Here is a 21898-nt window from a genome sequence, read left to right on the forward strand (position 1 = left end):
GGCGGGGCGGGGCGGGCGCGCTGAGGGCGCGGGGCGGGGCCTCCGCCCGCCCTTATCCCGCGGGCCGCGCGGCTGCCGCTGCTCTGCTCTGCCCTGTTGCCGCTGCTGCTGCCATGGCGGCCCCCGGAGAGGCGCAGGACGTGATGGCGCGGTACCGCTCCCCGCTGGTGTCGCGCTACGCCAGCGCCGAGATGGCCTACAACTTCAGCGAGAGGAAGAAGTTCAGCACCTGGCGCCGCCTCTGGCTCTACCTCGCCCAGGCTGAGAAGGTAACGGCGGGACGGGCGCTGAGGGCAGAGCGGCCCGGGGCGGGGGGACCGCGGTGCCGGGGCGTCCTCGCGTCCCCATTCCCTTTAGGGCTCTGGCGGATGAGGGCCCGGGAATCGGCCGTACCTTCCCGGAGCTATCCTCGGGAAACCGACCCGAGGAACTTTGCAGGCGCCCCTTTGGCGCGTTCCGGGGAGCAGGGGGGCTCTGCGAGTTCAGGGTTATCCAGCCCTCTGTACGCAATCCCTCCTGTCGCCCCTCAGCAAATCATTTCTTCTCGCCTCCTACCCTCCCCCTTGCACTTTTACCTGCACTGTAAAATTGGTTTTGTAAAAGCTCTGCTAAGCAACTTCTGGTGAGGGGTTGCCTTTGAGCAAACAGCGGTGTCCTTCCCCAGCGCTCAGCTGTTTGCTTTGCAGGAGGTGTGACGGGTGAGGTGCACTGTCCATTCAATCCGATGGCTGGCTGGCTGTGCCAGCCGGACCACCCCCTGCATCTGTGGCCAGTTGTTGTCAGATAGCCCTTTTTTTCCGAGATAAGTTTGCTTTTCGCCAAAGTGAGCAGTACATTTACTCCGCAACTAGTTGTGATGTTTCTGGTAGGCTGAGTGCTGCAAATAAAAAAAAAAAGTGCCTCAAAAGATTGGGTACTGTGTATTAATAATTCAACTATTAGGAAGCAGCGACTGAGAGTATGTCCATATGACTGCAAGCTGTTTTGTTAGTAGAGGATATGAAGTTGACTTTTTTAACGTGCACTTGAAGCTAAACTTTTTGACTTTGACTCTGGTCCTAATTAGGGATACATGTACAGCTATTATTACATCTTAATTGACACACAGTTTTTAAGTTGCACTGACTTGATTCCTTGTGACTCTTACCAGGTTTTTGACGGTGAAGAAGCTGTAATGTGTTACCAAAACAAAAAAGAAAAAAAAGGCACAAAACCACCCCACTTTCTGACAGAATGGCTTTAGCTTTCAGACTCAATAGGAGCCTGTTTGTTCTGTGGAGAGTCCAATTTCTGTTTTCAAAGCCCTGGGATTGTTAGAAGCAGTTCAGTCTCTAGGTCTGGCTGCTCCTGAGCGCAAAGGCAGAGAAGCACCATGCTGGAGAATGTCATTACAGTGCACAATGTCATTACCATGTTCCTTCTCCATGCAAGGATAGTGTCACTACACAGCATTGTCAATAATATGCTGGACCAAATGTGATGTTTCAGAAGCTGAAGATGTAATTATACAGCTGTGCTAAATAGGAGTCACCTCCCAAAGTACTGCATGCTTGATTTTGTCACAGTTCAGATGCTTTAGTGAGAAAGCTGCAAATCTCATCTGGCATAGAAAGTGTCTGTGCTATGAATGCATGCTTGAGGAGCTTTGCATGTTCAAAGCATGACAATTTAAACATTGTTGTATCGATTCCATCAGGTAATCATCACTTTTACTTCTGTTCAAGAACAAAATATGTGAGTTGCCCAATAGAAGAAAGCTTGGAGGAGCCAGTCTGGGGCTTTTAGGTTTCCATTCCCAAGCCCTGAATTCCGGGCTACCCCATTTATTGGCCCTTGCTCTGCCTCCCATTGCCACCCCAGACTTCTGTTCCCAGAAAATAGAGATAGGTCTTACAACTTCTTGAGCTCTCTTTTCATAGTGGGAAGAGGAGACTACTATTTTTATCTGGCTCCTCATTCCAGAACAGCTTGTAATCTAATGTCAGCTCTGGACTAAAAAGAAGGGAGAGTCAGCTACTTCCAGCACCTGTTACCTCCGTCAGTGGTCAGTAAGTTACACATACAAACAGTTTCTTTTGGCTCCTTGTAGAAGATGCATAGTATTTCTATGAAAAGGAATACTCACTCAAATACCAGGTAATTAATGAACTGTGGCAATTTACTGCAGCACGTGTCCTCATTTCCAAGATATTAATGTGTTGCTTCTTTTTGAAGATACATAGCTTATCTTTTCAGATACATTAAAAACTAAACAGTAACAGATGAACTCTGGGCAATACTTTCTTTTGCCTTCTGATAAATCAGATCTAGGAAGGTCTAACCATGGGTTTTCTTAAAGTTGCAGGGAGTAGTAAGACAGAAGACGTGCAGCTTAGTGATAAAATTTGAGGTAAAGTGTAGGGCCAGGCAGATGGCTTCAATATTCACTCTACTTAATAAGTGAAATTTTCAAGTGCTCCACTTGGAGTATGTGAGATAAGAATGAAGGAATTCTTTCAGTAGGAACTGAATTTGGCAGAAGGTCTATACAGTGTTTTGCTCCTTTCAGCAGGCAGGAGTTTGAAACAGCAGGGTTAGCAAAGTGTAGGATTAGCAAGAAAAACTTCTTTTTCCCAACTGACAGTATTTAAAGTTTGGGTTAAGAACTGAGGTGTCTGAATTTATACCCATCCCAAAACACCAGTTTAATTTTTGCATAAATTCCTTTGTGTTATGATTCTTCTGTTAACACTTTTTATCTTGAACTCTTGACTTAATTGTACTGGAAAGTCAAGTACAAATTTCTTGGAGCTCTCCCTTTTCGTAGAAGTAGCTTTGATGTCCTGCAGCATCAAAGAATATAGAATCATAGAATATGTTTTGCACATATGAAATATAAATGTTTTCTCTCTTTCTTTAGTAACCCTCCATGTGGTTTTTCTGTCCAGTTTAAGTTTCATTGTTTTTCTGTCACATGTTCTTTATATGATGGACAACCCAGTGTTCTCATTCTGTGTGCAGGAGCTGTGCCATGTCATCTGCCTGTTCTGCCCCATCCTTTAGGAAAAGTGATGGGCAGTCAGAGCTGTTAGAGTGGCACATCAAAATACTGGGGCAGTCTCAGAAGAATGATGCCTTAAAAGCACAGTCCAGAAAGTTCTTCACTGACTTCACTGAGCTGTGGTGCTTTGGGAAAAACCTTGTGCTCTTCCTTATGTAGTTTTCCTACTTGGTTTTCTTAGGTGCACAGGTTTGAAGGATGTTTGTTTTCTTCCCGAGGTACTGTCAATATCAGCAAAAACTCATAGGGAAGAGACTCACATGTTTGTGGACAGATGAGAACATCATTTGTCTTGGCACTACCCTAGCTTGCACGTGTTCTCTGTCCAGTTGTCCCTTTTGGGAGGTTATTTCTTTCCTCTCTGTGTGACTGTGTACTGTGGTCAGCTTTTCCCAAAGGATCAGGATGTCTGAGCAAGGCATGAGATTTTAATCTTGGCACAAGAATCATTGCCTGCTGAGCTGCCTGTGCTTTTAGGCAGTTGCAGTCTGTACCAGTGCGCCTCAAAGGCAGCAGTCTGGGGCCAGGTGCCTTTCCCCATTGAGCTGGACACTCACAGGTATGTATATGCTTGTGGCAGTGTAAGTTTGGGTACTAATTATCTGATGAGGTCCTTGAGAACCCATCTGCTTCACTTGCTGTCTTATTCAGTTCCAGGTTCCATATCTGCAAACCATTTTTTCAGTCAGTTTGATTCTGAACAGAACCAGTTTTTTAAATTCTTTGAATCCTGGAAGCCTCCTGGTTGATGATTTCTCATCACTCATGCACAGGACAATAGTATTTTAATTTGGAAAAGGCAGTAATACCAAGTTCACTGTGAGACTTTTAATTTCTCAGTATCACAAAAAGACATTTTTCTCATCTTAGTGGATTGCACCAGTGTATAATGTGTGGTTGGATATCTTTGTTTTTAAGTCAGCTTGCTAAAAAGCTCTAGCAATTAGTTTTGAATATGAACTAGGAGCATTCATCTCCTTCTTCTAGATCAAGTAACATCAAGTGACTGATTTCTCAAGGTTTCATATTCAGTCTGAGATTAAGTACTACAGGACTTTTGAAAAGGTACAAACATAGAAAACATATACACCTTCCCATATGTTTTAAGCCCCCAGTTTATAGTTGTGTAGGTTTAGTTGTGGTCCAGAGAGTTTTTCCTGACACAAGCTATTAGTCACATGTTAGCTGGATTTTTCTTTAACAAAAGATAAATTTCATTAAAAGAAGTTCAAACTATACTATTTTTATATCACTTTTCCCCACGTCCTTTAATTTTTGTAGTTTTCTCAGGAACTTTACATGATTGAGGAAGGCACGAAGCCCAAGAGGAACATCTGAGAATGAACACTGTCCTGTCCTATTGGGAAAGGCTGGAGAGCCCTAGAATGAAAGCATTTGCTGTTACAGCTCGTTTATACCAAATTGTCACACTTCTGGGAGATGTCAGACGGGAGTCAATTATTTAAACAGCTTCTGACTCCATTTGTTGGCAAAGAGAAAATGCAATGAAAGTTCTTTTCCCCTTGCAGTCACTTGGGCTTTCAATCACGGATGAGCAGATCCAGGAGATGGAAGCAAACCTGGACAACATTGACTTCAAGATGGCAGCGGAGGAGGAGAAGAAGCTGCGTCACGATGTGATGGCCCATGTGCACACCTTTGCCCACTGCTGTCCGAAAGCTGCAGCCATCATCCACCTTGGAGCAACCTCCTGCTACGTAGGGGATAACACGGTAATAGTGCATTTCCAGCTCCCTGCCTGCAGAGCTGGGTTAAACAAAGCTACAGTTGTTTATTTTATAGCTCTGTATAAAATGTTACGTGGATTTTTCAGTCATTTTTGTTCATTTTACTGTTGAAGTTAATTCAGTTCTTTTACCCTAGGAAAGCAAGCTCCACTTGCCTTCTTTCTTCTGATGTGAAGTAAAATCTATCTGAAAACTGTTCCCTAACCTCTGCTTACATGTTAAATATTCAAGGAGATAAGAGGGGAGTTGCAAACACATGAAGAAACATGTGAACTGTGTGATTTATCAGTTACTCCCCTGTGACAAGAGTTCACTGACTTACAGAACAAGGTCCATGAGCTTTCAATTGCTACTTGGAACCCCTGCATAATTCAGGGGAAAACAAGCTTTTCAGTAGAGAAGAGAATGGATGAGTGTGTTAAGTGAAAAAGGAAGTACTACTCTTCTACAGAACTGTAAAATACTTGTGAAGAACCTCATCTACAACAGAGAGCAAACTGAAGCCTTATATCTCACTATATGTTGCTGTTCCACTGTTCAAGTCACTGCAACTTCACAGATGCTTTTGTTGCATGAGAAGCTGTTCTGTGATTATTTATTCTTTGCTCCTTTGCAAACCTGTTTAACTTTTGGGTAATACCACCTTCCTTGTGACACCTGTGCCCAGCTGTACCTCATGTTCAAAAGAAGGAGTAAAGACGACTGGTGCCTCATCAGCCCACTTACTTTTCTGCTGTCTTTAGCCTACAGTGCCTGTATTTTCCACTTGGGACCATATGATTTAGTCTGTCATTCCAGGGGCAGTCCCAAGACCTCAAAATAGTCATTCATAGGTACTTGGTGGAATCAGGTCATCCACCACTTATGACTTTCCATGGATGGTATAAAAGGAGCAATGGTGGATCCAGCATTTTTGTCATAAGCAAGTTCAGTGCAACCTCTATTCCAAGAAGGAAGGCAAATCATTTAACAGGAGACTTTTGAATCATCTGTGTCATCTCTGGGAGAAACGGTTATGTCTGGTCCTTTAAGCATGGCCCAAAGTTCCTTTTTTTGCTTCTTGCAGGATTTGATTGTCCTCCGTGATGGGTTTAACCTCCTGCTGCCCAAGGTGAGAAGGTGGTTCTGCAGTGTCTCAGAAATGGGGAGCACTCATGTCCTGTGCATAGCCTGTGTTTAACTTGGATTTTCCTAAACCTTTGTGGGAGATAGGAGGAGTTGTCTGTCTGGGTTGTTGTCAAAAAAGTGAAGTTCCCTTTCTTTCCTTTCTCAAGTCTTTTCCCAGAGCTTTTTGGCTCACAGTGGGAATTATAAGCAGCTCCTTGTTTATCTGTGCCCCAGGTACTACATAGCAATAGAACTGTATTGCTTTCAGGATTATCTTAGTCTTATCCTTAGCTATATTCCTAGGAGTCTGTCAGCATTCAAGAAACTATATAAAACAATTTTCTGAGGTCAAATATAGCAGGAGTGTAGTGCAGTGGTGTCTATCTGACCTGAATGAGTTGGCATCCAATTTGCCCTGGACTGTATGTGTGTCAATTATAGCCCAAGCAGCTTTATTTCTGACTAATTCCAGGAATAAAGAAAATACCCAAGGATGAGCAAACTGCAGGATTGGGTTGGGTATGAAGATTAGACTAGTTTGAGCTCAAGTCCAATGACTTGTGTGAGCTCTTGAGTTCTGTAGCAAGCAGAAATAGCATGCATGCCCTGAAAAACGGAAACATGCCATATTCTACGGTTAGAGGGGGCTGCACAGTTGCCCCTCAAGGTCCCTCCCTGCACAGTGGTTTCCCTCCCCTTTTTCTCACAATGTTGTGCTTAAGTATGTGAACTTCTGTGTTGTTTGGGGTTTTTTCCTCTCTTATTCCACCTCTTTTCTATCCTTCCTGCTTCCACCAGCTCGCAAGGGTGATCAGCCGGCTGGCCGACTTTGCTGAGAAGTATGCTGACATGCCTGCTTTGGGCTTCACTCACTACCAGTAAGTAGCCATCAGCCTTTGCTTTCTTTTTGTTGTCTGTGCTTTGATTAAACTGACCTGCTGCTGCTCTTTTGCCATCCTTTTTCCCATCTCTGACCAGTTGGTGGCTCAGAAAAGGTGTATGTTCCTTACTCCAGGCTTGTTCAGGAAATTGGACTGCTCTGACTAGCTGTCAGCAATTGCTTCAACACAGCTACAAATAGAGGATGACTTCCAGGAAAACACAGATGTGCATGTTCTGGGCTGTTTCAAAAATGCGTGACTGGGAATTGCACTAAGCCTGTCTTCCAGTCAAATTTTCTTGGTTTTTCTTTAAGTTATTTTCTGCTGCAGCCTAGAAAGTTTTGTTAAACAAGTAACATCTACTTGTTACTACAGATGCTGAGTCAAAGGATAATGAGATGTGGGTGCTTCTGTTTTTGGGGTAGTTTAATCTCCTGCTTCATGAAGACTTTTTTCAGAAGCATTAAACTATACCATGAGCTGAGCCTGGGTCTCCTACCCAGTGATATGGAGCAGCAAAGGCAGGGAAATTAAGCACAGGTCATGTCAGACTCAATGTCTGGCACTTGAACATTTCTCCCAAAGGAGAGTGAAAGCATCAGGTCAGGTCTTTGATTTATTATCTTGCTGTACATGCAGTCTCGGTTCCATCAGCTCTAGTCCTACAGCCCTCTTCATCTACAGCTCTTTGGAGGACTATCTGTGTTAGTCTTATTTGGGCTTTTGGAAAGAGGACAGAGGAGCGTTCAGGAAGTGTGTACAAGGTAAAATCAGAATTGATGTCTCAGCCTTTTCTGTGCTGTTTGTCAGCAGGGCCTTTACTCCATTCACAATCACGTCCATGTTTTCCCTAGCCTTCCCTTTTCCTCCTTATGTACTTGCAGAGGCCTGTCTTGTTGCCTTTCACATCCCATACTACATTCATCCAGGTGTGTTTTGGCTTTCCTTGCCCTCTCTCTGCAGTGTTGAATAGTTTCTTTGTATTCCCGCTGGAATTGCCTGTCCCTGCTTCCAGATCTTACAAGCTTCCTTTTTATGTCTGAGCTTAATCAGGAGCACATTGTTCATGTGTGTATGGTTTTTTGAAGTAGCATAGAGGTTTTCTTTGGAGTTCATGTGGATTATTTGAAATATTTCACTTTCCGGAAAGTGATTTCCAGAAACACCGCTGTTTTTGCCTCAAAGCATTTTCAGGGGGACTAAAGTGTAGCTGAAGCTTGCACTTACTTATTCCAAGGTAGAAGTCTTACAAGAAGTGTTGGCTGACAGCATTGTTGAAGTGTGTTTGCCCAGAGGCTGAGGAACACATTTTTATAAATAAGAAGGAAAGCTTCCTGAGAGGAATCATTAAAAATCACAAAGTGAATGCAGCGTGCTGAGAAGTTCACACCAGTGCCGTAAGTCAGCCAGGGTGCCACCCATGCCCTGGGTGAGCAGAATTGGGTGGGGGACTGATGCACCCCCAGTCTGCACAGCCCCTGCAGGCCGGCAGGGGGCGCCAGGCTGGCACTTGGACACCGGATTGCTGTTTTCTGGTATTGTAATTCCATCTAATTCCTGAAAGGAATGATTACATCTTCAGTACATCCTTCTGCCTAAGCCAAATCCTGTTAATTTCTGCTCAAATTAGTTAATAGAGCTGGATCTGTAGGGAACTCTTAATGGCAGACTCAGCAGTGAAGTGTGGTGCTTGGGCAAATTCTCAATGAGTCGTGTTGTGTTCTTGATTGTTTTCAGACCTGCCCAGCTCACCACTGTGGGGAAACGCTGCTGCTTGTGGATTCAAGACTTGTGCATGGACCTGCAGAGCCTGGAGCGGGCTCGGGATGACCTGCGCTTCCGGGGGGTGAAGGGCACCACTGGCACTCAGGCCAGCTTCTTGCAGCTCTTTGAGGGAGACCACAGCAAAGTACGTCAGACAGCCCACGGTGCAGGCATACGGTCTTGGCAATTGTCCGCTCTGGAATGCTGCTTTCTTTGAGGGAACATTGAGATTCTCACATTAAATTTACAAAGTCACCCTGATCCCTCTGGGGCTCGTTGACTAGCCTCTGTGAAAGTAAGCAGCATTTGGAACGGGATATTTCACAGAAAGTAGAAAATTTTTTGACCATAAACTGAGAAAAGCAAAGACCATTTTTGCTCTTGCTGACCTTGCTGCGTTGTTTTTTGAGCTCTGTTTTTTTTTCACTTCACCCCAAGGTTGAAGAACTGGACAGATTAGTGACAGAGAAGGCAGGATTCAAGCGGTATGTAACACACATTCTTAGCAGTGTGTGACTGCTGCTGGTACTGTTGGCCCAGATTTCCCTGGCTGCCAAGCCAACATCTGTGCTGCTGTTCACTTATTCCCCCTTGCCATCTTCCATTCCCAGTTGCATTTTCCTGCATGAAACGTCACCTCTTAAATCAGCCACTTCTTGTCTCCCTGTCAAAGCACAGCTGTCTCTTTTCCTCTGTTTACCTCTCTCCCACCTGCATGCTGCCCCAAGAAATTGACAGCCTGAATCCAAAGTTGTTCTCATCCAAGCAAAATGACAGCCCTCCACTTCAAGAGCCACGTCACTGCTTGCTCAAAGTCTTGCAGTAGTACTCTTGTATCTGCCTGGAACACTCAATTCCTGTGCTTATTTCTAGGGCTTACATGGTCACCGGGCAGACCTACAGTCGCAAGGTGGATATTGGAGTCCTGGCTGTGCTGGCCAGTCTGGGGGCTTCTATACACAAGGTGAGCACCCTGGTTCTATACATTGGGAAGATGGAGAAATGTTTCAGATCTTGAAGAGAAGGTACTTTGGTGCAGGATGCTCTACTCAAAAATATTGGTGTTCCTTGTTCAGCTGTCTTCTTTGTGGTCATGAAAATTCACTGCTGGGTACATGCCTGATACTCAAATCTCAAAGATCTTAAAACCAGTGACAAATAAAGCAAGTTAACTGAGCAGATTCTAAAATGGTTTAACAACTCCCACACCAGATATTAGTCTAATCTATGCTAAATTGATCCAATTAGAGTAAATGTCTTTCCTAGTGATGTATGAGTTCTTAAATTTCACCATTTCCTCCTAGTTAATTGCCTTTCTGATAATGGTGTTCTCTCTGTCCTTGTGGATTCTTTTCATTGATTTATCTCTGTTCCCTCCTTCGTCCTCCTCTTGGGCTAAAGTGATCTGTGGTATTTTCTTCTGTTTTGGTTTTTTCCCAGTTCAGTAAGCACACATTATCTGTGTTTGCAAATCACTGTGCAAGTTTGTTATGCATTTTCAGTGTTCTCTTCTAATCTGTCTTCCATTCCCTGCAAACATTTGCCCTTGCTGGAGTCCTGTTCCCATCTAATCCAGTGGACATGCTGTTTTCTGTGTTGTCTTGACAAATATGTTTAGGCCAGGAAGTATGATTGCAGTATCAATTTTTTTGTCAAATTTTCCACTGCCCCCAGTTTACTTCTTGCCCATAGATGCAAAGATTCTCCAAGAGCACAAACACTAAGATACATTGGTGGGTGTCAGTTTGGTTCTGTTTTGTTAATTTCTCATGCCTGCTTTCCAGATTTGCACTGATATTCGTCTTTTGGCCAACCTGAAGGAGATAGAGGAGCCTTTTGAGAAAGACCAGATTGGTAAGGGATGAGAGAGTTTTCCTGGACTGGTGTGTGTGTCTTTTCATTTATGTTGGTGTGGCCTTTTAAACAAACTTAGAAATGTCACTGACAGAATTTGCTTTAAATTAACTGGAGTTGACATTGTTAGTATTTTCAATCCTTTTAAAAGAAAGGAGGGGAGGGGGAAGGAAAAAGAAAAAACACCTTACCTATTACACCTTACCTAAGGTTTCTGGATATTAAGTAATTAAAATCAGATTTGTATTTGTGCACTCCCTGTGTTTGTGGGGAGAGCAGGAGTAGCCATGTGTGTTCCATTGCCTAGAGAGGCAGACCTGGATTTGAGGATGATTTTAATACCCATTCACTAGAGCAACAAGCAGCACTGTAAGCATCTGAATTTGAAGGACATTATTACTGAGCAGATGGAGCTCCAACACTGCTAAGATTGCCATGGGTAGCCTAGAGAGATGGTGCTAAATGCTACATTAAAAAGTAAACTATTTGTCCCTTTTATGTAGTAGTACTTCTGTTTTGTATAACTGCAAAAATGTCATCTCACTTTTTCTTTGCCCACATTTAGATGTTTCTGATCTGAAGGAGGAAATGGTGGTGTCAATTTTGTTATTATAGAAAATTGTTGTATTTTGAGGCTTTAGTCAAAACTGTGATGTTGCCCTGATTTTTGAAGATTTTAAGCTTTCTGATGTTTACATTCTTGTAACAAATTTTCTCACACACTTTCTGTAAATAACTTATTGTTTTGCATTCTTTTATGAAAGAAGAGAAATTTGATAGACTGTTAGTTTGTCCAGTGTCATTGGAGAGGTGGCACTTTCACCTTCCAGTCCACTGTCACTTTTAGAAAACTATAAATGTTACAGTCAGAAAATAAACTTCCCCCTTTCTTCACCTTGAGAGCAGCGGTGCGTGCGCTCGTGTTGTTTCGTGTCCTATAGTGACACTATGATTCCTGCCACATTTTCCTTTCCTGGGGGAGGATCTGTATCTCTTCTCCTCTAATGCAGCACTGCTCCTGTTGCCCTGTTTGCATCCCTGTTCCTGCTTTCCAGGCTCGAGTGCAATGCCCTACAAGAGGAACCCGATGCGCTCGGAGCGCTGCTGCAGCCTGGCGCGGCACCTGATGACGCTGGTGATGGATCCCCTGCAAACGGCCGCCGTGCAGTGGTTTGAGAGAACGCTGGATGACAGTGCCAACAGGTCTGTTCACATGCTGCAGAGAGCTCCTCTGGCCTCTGCAGAAAATACTGCCTTGAAACTAAACCCACAAGGTACCACCTGGACAAAAAGCAGTCTCAATAGAGACTACAATCTGGTTTCCTTTGTACCATCAGATAAAAACTGTTAGGTTATTTTTAATGTCAAGATCTTCTGTAAAGTAAACCAGCAGTGAAAGGGAGGGATACAGAAGCCAGGATAGTAAATTGCTTTCATAGTCTTCCTGTTTCAAAAGCACAGTATTACAGTACTCACATTTCTCAAATTCTCCTCCTTATTTTGGATGCAGTTTTTTGACCCTGCTTTTTTTTTTTTTTCACTTTTTGGAGAATAGTGAAATACCTTAACCCTCCAAATAATCTAAAAAAAACATATTTTAATTTTGAAAAATATTCTTTACAAGGAGTAGTCAGATCCTGGAGAAAGAGCACAATTACTCTACTCTTTAAAAAGTTTCATGAAAATATGTGCAGGTCTTTAGGATATTGCTCAGCAAATTTTGCTTTGTTTTATAATTCTTCATTACAACTATTTTGAGCTGAGCAGAAGTTATCTACAATTATTATCAAGTAAATTACAGCAATTAAATTCAATTCTTCCATCTTTTATTTGGCACTAAATCTGCATAAAGCTCATGCCTACCTTTGAAATATTTTAGTTTCAAAGTCATATTCTGTTGCAGAATTGATCTCTTAGAATCTTAGAACTCTCTAGACTTCTAAGGTATGGCACCTGTGAGACAATGAACAGCAGCAGTTTTGGCTTAATTAATGCTAGATTAGCATTAAGATTGCTGACAAGAATGTTATTTTTAAAATGTCTCCACAAACATAATACCTGCATAACATTTTGTGAAAAAATAGATGATTTTTTTCCCAGGGGGACCTTACTCCACAGCTCCTAGTCTCATTAAAAAAAGATCTGAATAGGCAGCAGAAAACAACGTAAATTTAAGAAATTGCATACTGGTTGATATGGTGTGTTTATTTCCCAATAGGCACCAAACATTGAGAGATGACCTGGAATGTTTAAAATTTTATTTTCATCTCATCTAATAGAAAGACTAATCTGTCCACTTCATTAACCAAACAGAAAAATCTATACTCTTGTTAAAGCTACAGTGTCTTGAAGGAGAACAAGCCAGAGAAAGTTCAATCAATCTACAATCCAGCAAAGTTGTTGTAAGGCACTGTGATAGAACTGGAGGGCTTAGATGTAGCACAAGGTTCAAGAACTAGGAAATTTTAAAAGATGACAGTTTAGGATGGGCCAGACCCTGCTGTCACAGAAGATGCTATGTTTGCTGCATTGTGATGCAGAGCATTTTGCCTGATACAGCTCAGGCCCCACTACTCCTCTTGTTTCCCTCCTTTGCTTTTTGTCAGGAGCCTCCTTTGTGACCAGGAGCTGGTTTCTTGGAGGAAGCCCTCACCAAATGCATGGATTCCCTTGGAAATTCCCCACTGAGCACAGCCAGGCACAGCATGAGCATGCAGCAGGAGGGTAGGATCAGTAGTAGACACTTCAGCAAAGAGCACATAGGGAAAGATCCTGTAGATTTCTGCCCTGTTTCCTATCTGTGTAAGCACTGAATTATCTTGGAGCTTTCTATGTCTGCCTTCACCTTTTCCCTCTTCCTCTCTACTGTCTAAAAAGAAAAAAAAAAAAAAAAAGAGAGAATAGCTCCAGTGTTAGGCCACAGTGATGCTGTTTAGAGCATTATTTACAGAAGCTGAAGGATCTGAGGTGGCTGGAATGTGGCCTTGTTGCTGACCAGGGTTCTGGGTGTGTGTGTGTCTCGTAGGCGTGTGTGTCTGGCTGAGGCTTTCCTCACAGCTGACATCATTCTGAGCACGCTGCAGAACATCTCCGAGGGACTTGTGGTGTATCCAAAGGTAAAGCAGGAGATAATGGACCTCCTTGGTAATGCCAGAACTATGCCAAAGTGTGCAAAAATGCTCCCACTCCAAGAATTACATGTTTATGTTAGTTCAAGTGGTTTCTGAATTTTGCTCTATTCTTGCCATATTCTCACTGTTGTAGGACATACATTAGGGGCCTCTTGTGAGGCCAGTAACAGAGTAAATACAAAACTTGTTACAAAGGATATTTTTCCCTGAATTACAGAATAGATCTGTAGAGCTTAGCAGTGAAAGATACTGTCTAGACAGATCTCATCCAGTCCTGGAACTTAGTACAGGTTAAAAAAAACTATTGGACATCTTTTCCAAACTAAGGTCTCATACAAGATATGGCTTCTAAGTATTATCAACTTCAATATCTGGATTTCCAGAGCTAAGTTCAAAAAGACAATGTGTCTTTGCATCACGGGGACAAATTTTTTATCAGGGCTTGTTACAATAGGACAAGGGGCAATGATTTTAAACTGACAGAGGGACAAATCAGATGATATAGGAAAGAAATTTTATTACAAAGAAGGTGGTGAGACACTAGAATAGTGTTGCCCAGAGAGGTGGTGGATGCCCCATCACTGGAAACATTCAGCATGAGGTTGGATAGGGCTCTGAGCAGCCTGATCTAATTGAAGATGTCGCCGCTCATTGCAGGTGGTTGAACTAGATGGCCTTTAAAGGTCCCTTCCAACTCAAACTTTTCTGTGATTTTGTCACCATTGCCCAGTCCCAGAGATTCAAGGGGAGAGGAAAAAATCTTCACTGCAAAGTTTTCAGTCGTCTATAGACTTTCTATAATGCTGTTTCTTTTTTCCTGTTTGGTTTTTTTTTTTTGTGTGTGTGTGTGTTTAAGGTGATTGAGAGAAGGATCCGGCAGGAGCTGCCATTCATGGCCACAGAGAATATAATCATGGCAATGGTGAAGGCTGGGGGCAATCGTCAGGTACAAATGAAGTGTCCAAATTACCTTTGTTTGCAGCCTGGTGTTTGTCTCCTGAGAAACAAATGTATCTGGGCTCTTGTCCTGTCTCACCTTTCTCTGCTCTTCACCTGCTCCCACAGAGTTGTTGGTATTGCACTGGTGCTGCAAAGGCAGACTCTGCTCTCTGCGGGGAGAGCACTTGTGGAGATAGATCCCTGTTTTCTGTTAGGAACACTGTGTGTTTGGGCTAATCTGGCTGGCTGTGCTGGAGAGGAGGGAGACCTATTTTTATGTTTGATACTAGTAGGCGTTTTCCTTTTTTAAGTGTTTGAAGGAACTTGGAACACAGGCCAGGCTTCTTTAAATGGAACATGTTGGCAGTTGGCTACCTTGTAAATTAAAAGAGGATGAATCAGTACTGTTAACAAAAAAAAGCAAGTAAGACCATTCTGAATCACTCATTCATGTGTCATTCTTCCCTAACTCAGTACAGTATATTAACCACTTTGTTTATAGTCCTTCATTCAGCTTCCTGTGTTCAAGCAAACTGTAATTAAATATTTTCCTTAGTAAATAAACCCAGACAGAATTAGATTATATTTTCTTATCATTTAATTTCACAGTTCAGGTCAAAATTGATAATCAAATTTCTATCCTAATGAAACACCTTATTTTCATTTACCTTTTAGATAATAATTTTTCCTTCTATGATTCTTTCCACATCAAGGATAGAAGTGAAACTTGCAAGAATAATGGAAGGGTTTGATAGAAGCTTTGAGCAGAATATATGTGGTTTCAGTTTTCTGAAACAGTTGAGGCAAATCACCCATTACATTAGTCAGGAAATGTCATTTTTTCCTTTTTTTCCCCCCGTGTTTCTGATGTCAGTGGGGCAGTGAGTAAGCTTCCTGACTGTGCATTATTATTAAATGCATTAAGGGTCACATCATATGAATCACATTCTCTGATTCATTTGTGTCTCTTGTTGACCTGCCTTCTTTCTGGTTTAATTACATACTCATAGGGCTTAGTACCTTTGTAGAAGGTGTTCATATTCACATCCATATGTTCTGGTTTTGTGTGCTGGGAACTTTGGACCAGCACATTTTCTAGGCTTCCCACCTCATAGCACTGAAACTCACTTCCTTTCCCCACTACTAAACAGATCCCTCCCCTAAATATCTAAAAGATAGATGTGTTCACCTGAGGCAGGTCAGTGGTGAAGCAAAATGACATTTGGATAGAGAAAGCAGGATTATTTTTGTCCTAATTGTAGATCAAGGATAATACATTTAAGGAGAAGATTCCTGCATAGCTGTAAATGCAGTCACATGGCTGTATTTTACGACCAGCATGGCAATATCTGATTTTGCAGGTGGTACCTGACTACAGTTGGGTTCCCTTGTTCTTACCAGTTGATTCCAAAGGAATGGGGTTTTTTTTCCTCAGTCTATCCTTATGTAGGCCATGATTTGCAAAGTCTTACTGCTTATTAAGTTGGACAGATTCTTTTCTTTTCCCTTTTCAAAATCTGTAGAGGTTTTACATTATTTACATTGGAAAAAAAACAAAACCAAACCCTAGAATGACTCCTAAGAGTATTTGGGAAATTTGAAGAAGTATAAATTATTCCAGTGTCATTAGTTTATATTATAGCTCAGCAGGGAATCTATGTGACATTGGGACTGTTTTAGCCTCAAAGGGCAGATGTGAAAGGATGAAGAAAATCTTGTTTTAATGCAGTGGCATGTGAAGCACTGCAGTCAAAACTGCATCTTCTTTTTGCACTGTCCAGGGCAATACACTGCGATATTTTTTCCTCCCACCCGAGTTGGTGAGATGAACAGGTGCTGTCAATAGCAATGAAATGACTTTTTTTCCATCTTCCTCTCCCTGTACCTACAGGATTGCCATGAGAAAATTCGTGTTCTCTCTCAGCAAGCAGCAACTGTTGTGAAACAGGAAGGGGGTGATAATGATTTCATTGCCCGTGTCCGTGCTGATCCCTACTTCAGCCCTATCCATAGACAACTTGAAAGCCTGTTGGATCCCTCCTCCTTCACTGGACGTGCTCCTCAACAGGTGAAGTAGTGGAAAGAGGCTGTGGGTTGTAATGCAATGTGTAGTCTAATCCTGACTCCTTTTGTATATCATATGCACACTGTTTGCTACAGAGTGTACATATTACATAACTCTAACCATACTGCTAAGGCAGACACATTTTTCTCCTTTGATTTCCTTGGCTTTCTTGTCTTTCTTCCCTGTGGCTTCACACTTTTGACCCTGGACATACCAGACTGTTGGGTGTCTTTGTGAAACAGAGATCCCAGTGAGACAAGCAGGTCCAAATGGGGAGGAGGAGGCAAGTCCTTTTCCTCATTTTATTTTTCTCATCTTGAACAGGTGGCCAAGTTCCTGAAGGAGGAGGTCAGACCGGCGCTGATTCCATACCAAAGCAAGATGGGTGGGAAAGTGGAACTGGCACTTTAGGTATAGTCTGCAAATGTGTGTGGGTACAGGAAGACAATAAAAGCCTTATTGACCCAGGTCTATTTACTGTGTCATGTTATTTTGGTTCTCTACAGTACATGTAGCCCCCAGAGCTTACAGCCACGTTGATTCCAGATGGGCTTTTCATTCTTTGTTTGATGGAGGTCAAGCCTCCCTCTGTAGTGTGCTGAGTTACTGAGAAACGCTCAGCTGTGACAAGGTAACTTTATCACAGCACCTTCCTTGGCCCCTCACAGAGCACTGCCAGCTGTTTAAGAGCAGTGCCTGGTGCTGCCTGACATTCATGTGGGACTGACTTGTTGAAGAGCAGAGGTAAGGGGAACTGAGCCCACTCCCATTCTCACCTTTCTTTCCATGCCCTGACACTTTCTCCACAGGTGTCTCAAAACTTGAGAAGTTTGTCCTGGCTTTCAGAGTACTGTGACTTGGGGAGCAAAGAGGCCATGGAACTTCATGGCTCATCAAACTGGTGCTCCTTCAGTGTTCCTTTCCTATTTTAGTACTGTAAGTGTGGCTCTGTAGCTTCTGAAAATCATATTTACAGGTGTTCGTAAGAAGCCAGTCATTGTGTTGTGGCTGTGATTGTGTTCCTTGGCTATAGGTGCTTGATAATGAGTGCCAAGTGGACTCTGGCATGTGAAAGTTGTTCTGTACTACAAGTTTTGTCTCACAGGGAAAGAAAAAAGATACTGGAATTCATTGAATGTCAGAGAAATGTAAGAGCTTCAGTCTTATTTCTGACATCAATGATCTGTTTTGTAATATCTGTGCTTTACTGGCCTTTAGTAGTGGATCAAATTCTTTTCTCTTTGACTTAATCTGGAATAATTCCCTTATCTATTCTTCCAGTGTTATTACATCACAGAGCTTTTCTTCTGCTCTGCTCTTTTCTTCGGTGCAGTAGAAAAGCGCTCTCTCTCTGGCCTCTTATTTATTCAGACCCTCAGAGGTGACTTGATAAGGATTACTTGATGATTTTTGAAGTGTGGTTGCTAAAGAGAATTTTAAAAAGCAGAACTAACTGAAAGAGGCTACCGGCAGTCCTTCAGGTCATCATTATTGAAAGAGGTTTTTAAAATACTGTATGTTTTAGTCAGGCTTTAGAGCAGTGGGAAGCTTCAGGCTGTGATCTTCTTCCATCGAGACTGCTCTGGCTTTACCTTGCCCCTAGAATATGGCATTCAGAATGTCTCAAACATTTGCGAGTTTGATGGTGTTTAAAACATTTTGCTTGCTTGTGCTATTAACATTTAATTAGCCATCTGTTTGAAAAGTATAACTCTAACTGAACCCTCATCATTTTCAGGCTATTACTCAAATCGATAGCCAAGAAAGAAAACAGACAGATGCGTAAGTCCTCCTTTTTTGGTCCTCTTTCCTCCTTAAAAAAATCTACCAACCCTGTGTGGAGAGGAGGAACAGTATCTTTTCTCATCATTGGAAATAATATTTGTCAGGTAGAGGCTGCCAGCTGTGAGCTATTGGATTTGTTTTCCTGGAAATGCTAAAATGAGTAACAGTGGTACAGAGGAAAAGTCGTCCTCCTAGAAAACTGGCATGATAAATCCTTTAGGAGACTTCCACTCATCGGTTTGGGACCTGACTTTCTACTTTCCTGCAGAGTTGGCAGTGGCAACAGGCAGAGATGTAATTCTCCCCTCTGCTTGGGTGTTCGGGGGAGGTCAACAGGCAGTGCTTCAGGAGCAGCTCTCAACTTTTCAGCTTTTTTTTCTCCCCCTGTACTCAGCACTGGTGAGGCCAGACCTTGAGTCTTGTGTCCAATTCTGAGACCCTCAGTTCAGAAGGGACTCACAGTGAGGTGCTGGAGCAAGTCCAGAGAGGGGCAGTGAAGCTGGTGAAGAGTCTGGAGCACAGATCTGATGAGGAGCAACTGCGGGAGCTGGTGTTGTTTATCCTGCAGAGAAGGATGTTTAGGGGAATTGTCACTCCCTACAACTACCTGGAAGTAGCCTGTAGCCAGGTGGGGGTCAGCCTCTTCTCCCAGACAAACAGCAACAGGACAAGAGGCACAGCCTTAAGCTGGACCAGGGGCGATTCGGGTTGGGCATTAAGAGGAATTTCACAGAAAGGGTGATTAGACAGGGTGGTGGAGTCACCATCCCTGGAGGTGTTGAAGGAAAGACTGGACGCGGCACTCAATGCCATGGGCTGCTTGACATGGTGGCGTTCGGTCAGAGCGCGGGCTCCATGATCTCAGAGAGCTTTTCCAACCTAATCGATTCTGTGATTCCGTGACAGGGTCGTGAGGCCCGATCGCGCTTTGGGCCATTCGGTGCATGTCCCTGCAGCCCGTGCCCAGCGGGGCCATGCCGGCGCCTCTCCGCGCCCGCCGGGCCGCGCTTCCCTTCCCGGCCTACAGCCCCCGCCGCGCCGCGCCCGCCTCCCGCGCATGCGCCCCGGCAGCGGCGTGTGGGGCCGCCGGGTCGGGGCCGGGCGCCCGCCCTGAGGGGACGGCGGCGGCGGCGGCGGCAGCAGGTGGGTGCCGGGGCAGGTGCGTGCCGGGGCGGGCGGGGACCGCCCTTCGTCCCCCGGGGCTCTCAGCCCCGCGCCGGGGGCTCTCGCCAGCAGCGGCTGCGCCACCTGTGCGGCGCCCCCCGCGCACGCCTCACCCCGGCACCCCCTGCCCTGCTGGCCCCTCGGGCGGAGCGGGGGCCGAGGCCGCCGGGGCCGTGTGCGGGGTGGGGTGCGCGGCCGCGGCTCCGCTCGCCGGGCTGGGGCGGGGGAGCCGGGAGGGACCCCGGCCCGAGGAGGGCTCCGCGCACCGGCCGCGCTGACGCAGGGTCTGGCTCCGGGAATGACTCACGCTGTGCTTCCCGTCTGCGCTGCCCGGGGCACGTTCTCCCTGCTCCCCGCTTCCCCCGGCCGCGCTCCCCCTGCTCCCCGGGACGTGCCTCTCCTCTCACCCGCCTCTTCTCCTGCCCCCCGTGCCTGCGACTCCCGGGGGTCCCGCTCTGCCATACTCGGCTGCTCCGCACGCCTGCGCCTTTTCGGAGGGGCCCCGGAGGAGAGACAGTCTGTCTCCTGTCTGGCTGGGGGGAAGAAGCACTCACGAAACGCAGATGGAAATATGGCAGTATCCTCTAGGCAATGGGCACAAATAGACGTGCTGCAGGCCCTGTGATTGTCAGCTGTAATAAATGTTAGGAGAGCAGGAGGCAGATGTAATTCTTCGTACCTGCTGATGTAAATCCAAGGAAGCAAAGAGCCACAGTCACGCGGATTTAAATCTCGTTGCAGGCAGTGGCTGTGGGCTCCGGGACGGCTCTTGATGTCTCTTCACAGAACTGGTAAGGGCAGGACAGAAAAAATTTCCTATGTGTGCCTTTGCTTCCTTCCTAATTTTTTTGAGGGATGCTGAATTTAAGCAGGTGCTTTCCTTCTAAACGTCAGTTTCAGTGTTGGTGTGTGGGGGCTTTATGTGATGTCATAGCTTCCTACTTCATGATGTCTCAGCCCTACTCTTCATGGCTTGCTGTGATTTTTTTTTTTAATAGGGGGACGTGGGAATAAAGGAAGAACAGTGCCTTGAGGAAATGGAGGATCCTTTAGTGCAAATAGATGGGAGAGTGAAGCAGCCTAACTGGAATTAAGATCCGTGGGTTTTTAGTAGTGCAAGACTGGATCTTAAAATCACTCAAGGAACTCTCAGCCTAGCAGGAGTGGGGCACTGCTGTGATTTTGCTGAGCTGTTGATCATGATGCCGTTGCTTGCTGGATAATCTGAATTCTAGGTTAGTTTTTCAGCTGCTACAGAGTCTGGAGTGGTGGCCTGGAAAAAAACAACCCCTGGAACAAAATTCAATTTCATTATTTATTTCTGGATCCACACAATGTGTGTGTGACTGTTCCTAGGCAGAAAAGAAGGCTGAATTCCTACTCTGGAAAATTCATAAAGTAAAAGGGAAGGAAGAGGATGTGAAGAGGCATGACATGTAATTGAAGAGATCAGGGTGGGGACTGGTTGTGTCATGTTAATACAGTGTTCATTCTGTATTTAACAGATTGAAATGACAAATACTGCCAATTTTAATTCCTGTTTATGATAACATTTTGATAATGTGGTTTGATATTCTTAGGGAGATGTCATTCATTCATAGTGACTCTTCTTCTGAAGAAGGATGAAGGGAATTCCTGAGGGGCAGCAGAGAGGAGGGGCATATTTCTGGAGGAATTGCACTGATCAGGGAATGATAGAATTGAGGTGAGGAAAGTACCTGCTTGCTCAGGACTGAAATAATTCTCCAGTTTTAGGGGTCTTTGCTAATGTTTAGGTTTTTCTTCTTTGCTGGGCATTTAACCTGTCACTTTCCCATAAGGTAGGATCTTCTGCCAATCTCAGTTCTAAAGAACCTTGATGATATTAAAAGACAGGCAAAAATCAAAATATTTGGCTTTAAAAAATTAATGTCTTACCTAAGGTGACATGGTAGCAGTCAGTAGAGATTATTGGTTAAGAGGTCTGTGTGAGAGCTGCCAGTCTTAGTCTCCCATTCTTGGTGAATTGATTTGTGTGTTGCAAAATTGTTTTCCATGTTTGGTATTTGGGATGCTTTGACAAAGGAATAGGTGATACCGTCTTTGAGGCAGTGACTGTTTTGGAAATGGTTGGAATGATGCCTCTTCCTGGCTGTTAATTGCAAACTTCTCACCAACACATCAGAAGCAGCAAAAACTTTTAAAAAATGAATCCTAAGGAGTATTGCAACTTTATCTGCAGTGGTGAAGTTAAGGTGCTTTGTATTTTGGTGCATGTGGTCCTACAGCTTTTCTAGCTGAATCAGCAATGACCCTTGCTGGTGATCTGTATCACACTGGCTGTTCTAGATCCTACCCTAATTCGAATGGATAAGATACAGAGAATTTGCAACTGTCCAGTAGGAGGAGGTAAACAAACAGCTTCATTCTGTGTTGTGGAT

At 44.1% G+C, this 21898-nt stretch overlaps 2 protein-coding genes across 5 annotated transcripts in view; both read left to right on the forward strand.

The window, feature by feature from the left end:
• Positions 1-63: 63 nt before the first annotated feature.
• Positions 64-17000, forward strand: ADSL (adenylosuccinate lyase). 2 transcript variants are annotated; one of them, XM_058804851.1, is made up of 13 exons: positions 64-269; positions 4570-4773; positions 5855-5899; positions 6694-6773; positions 8514-8685; positions 8979-9025; positions 9414-9504; positions 10325-10394; positions 11450-11597; positions 13420-13510; positions 14382-14471; positions 16356-16532; positions 16854-17000. In XM_058804851.1, the coding sequence occupies exons 1-13, from the start codon at positions 114-116 to the stop codon at positions 16938-16940; spliced, it is 1458 nt and encodes a 485-aa protein (XP_058660834.1). In that variant the 5' UTR covers positions 64-113; the 3' UTR covers positions 16941-17000. The 2 variants fall into 2 exon arrangements, with proteins under 2 accessions (XP_058660834.1, XP_058660835.1); XM_058804852.1 differs by lacking the exon at positions 64-269 and adding an exon at positions 3429-3599.
• A 2399-nt stretch (positions 17001-19399) lies between these two features.
• The window catches only part of SGSM3 (small G protein signaling modulator 3), a 31634-nt gene continuing 29135 nt past the window's right edge, over positions 19400-21898 (forward strand). Inside the window, exons 1-2 of one of the 3 annotated variants that reach the window (XM_058805767.1) lie at positions 19400-19457; positions 20220-20269. The gene's annotated coding sequence lies outside the window, so the exon portion shown is untranslated. Of the gene's footprint in view, positions 19458-20219; positions 20270-21123; positions 21184-21898 lie in introns of those variants that run through there. The other 2 variants (XM_058805768.1, XM_058805769.1) reach the window with 2 other exon arrangements.

The sequence above is a fragment of the Ammospiza caudacuta genome, chromosome 5 (assembly GCF_027887145.1).
Source record: "Ammospiza caudacuta isolate bAmmCau1 chromosome 5, bAmmCau1.pri, whole genome shotgun sequence".
Lineage (NCBI taxonomy): Eukaryota > Metazoa > Chordata > Aves > Passeriformes > Passerellidae > Ammospiza > Ammospiza caudacuta.

Coding starts and splice junctions, on each gene's coding strand:
- ADSL (XM_058804851.1), top strand. CDS start 114: ATGGCGGCCCCCGGAGAGGCGCAGGACGTGATGGCGCGGTACCGCTCC. Junction 4,774..5,854: donor GCTACGTAGGGGATAACACG/GTAATAGTGCAT, acceptor TGCTTCTTGCAG/GATTTGATTGTCCTCCGTGA. Junction 6,774..8,513: donor TTGGGCTTCACTCACTACCA/GTAAGTAGCCAT, acceptor GATTGTTTTCAG/ACCTGCCCAGCTCACCACTG.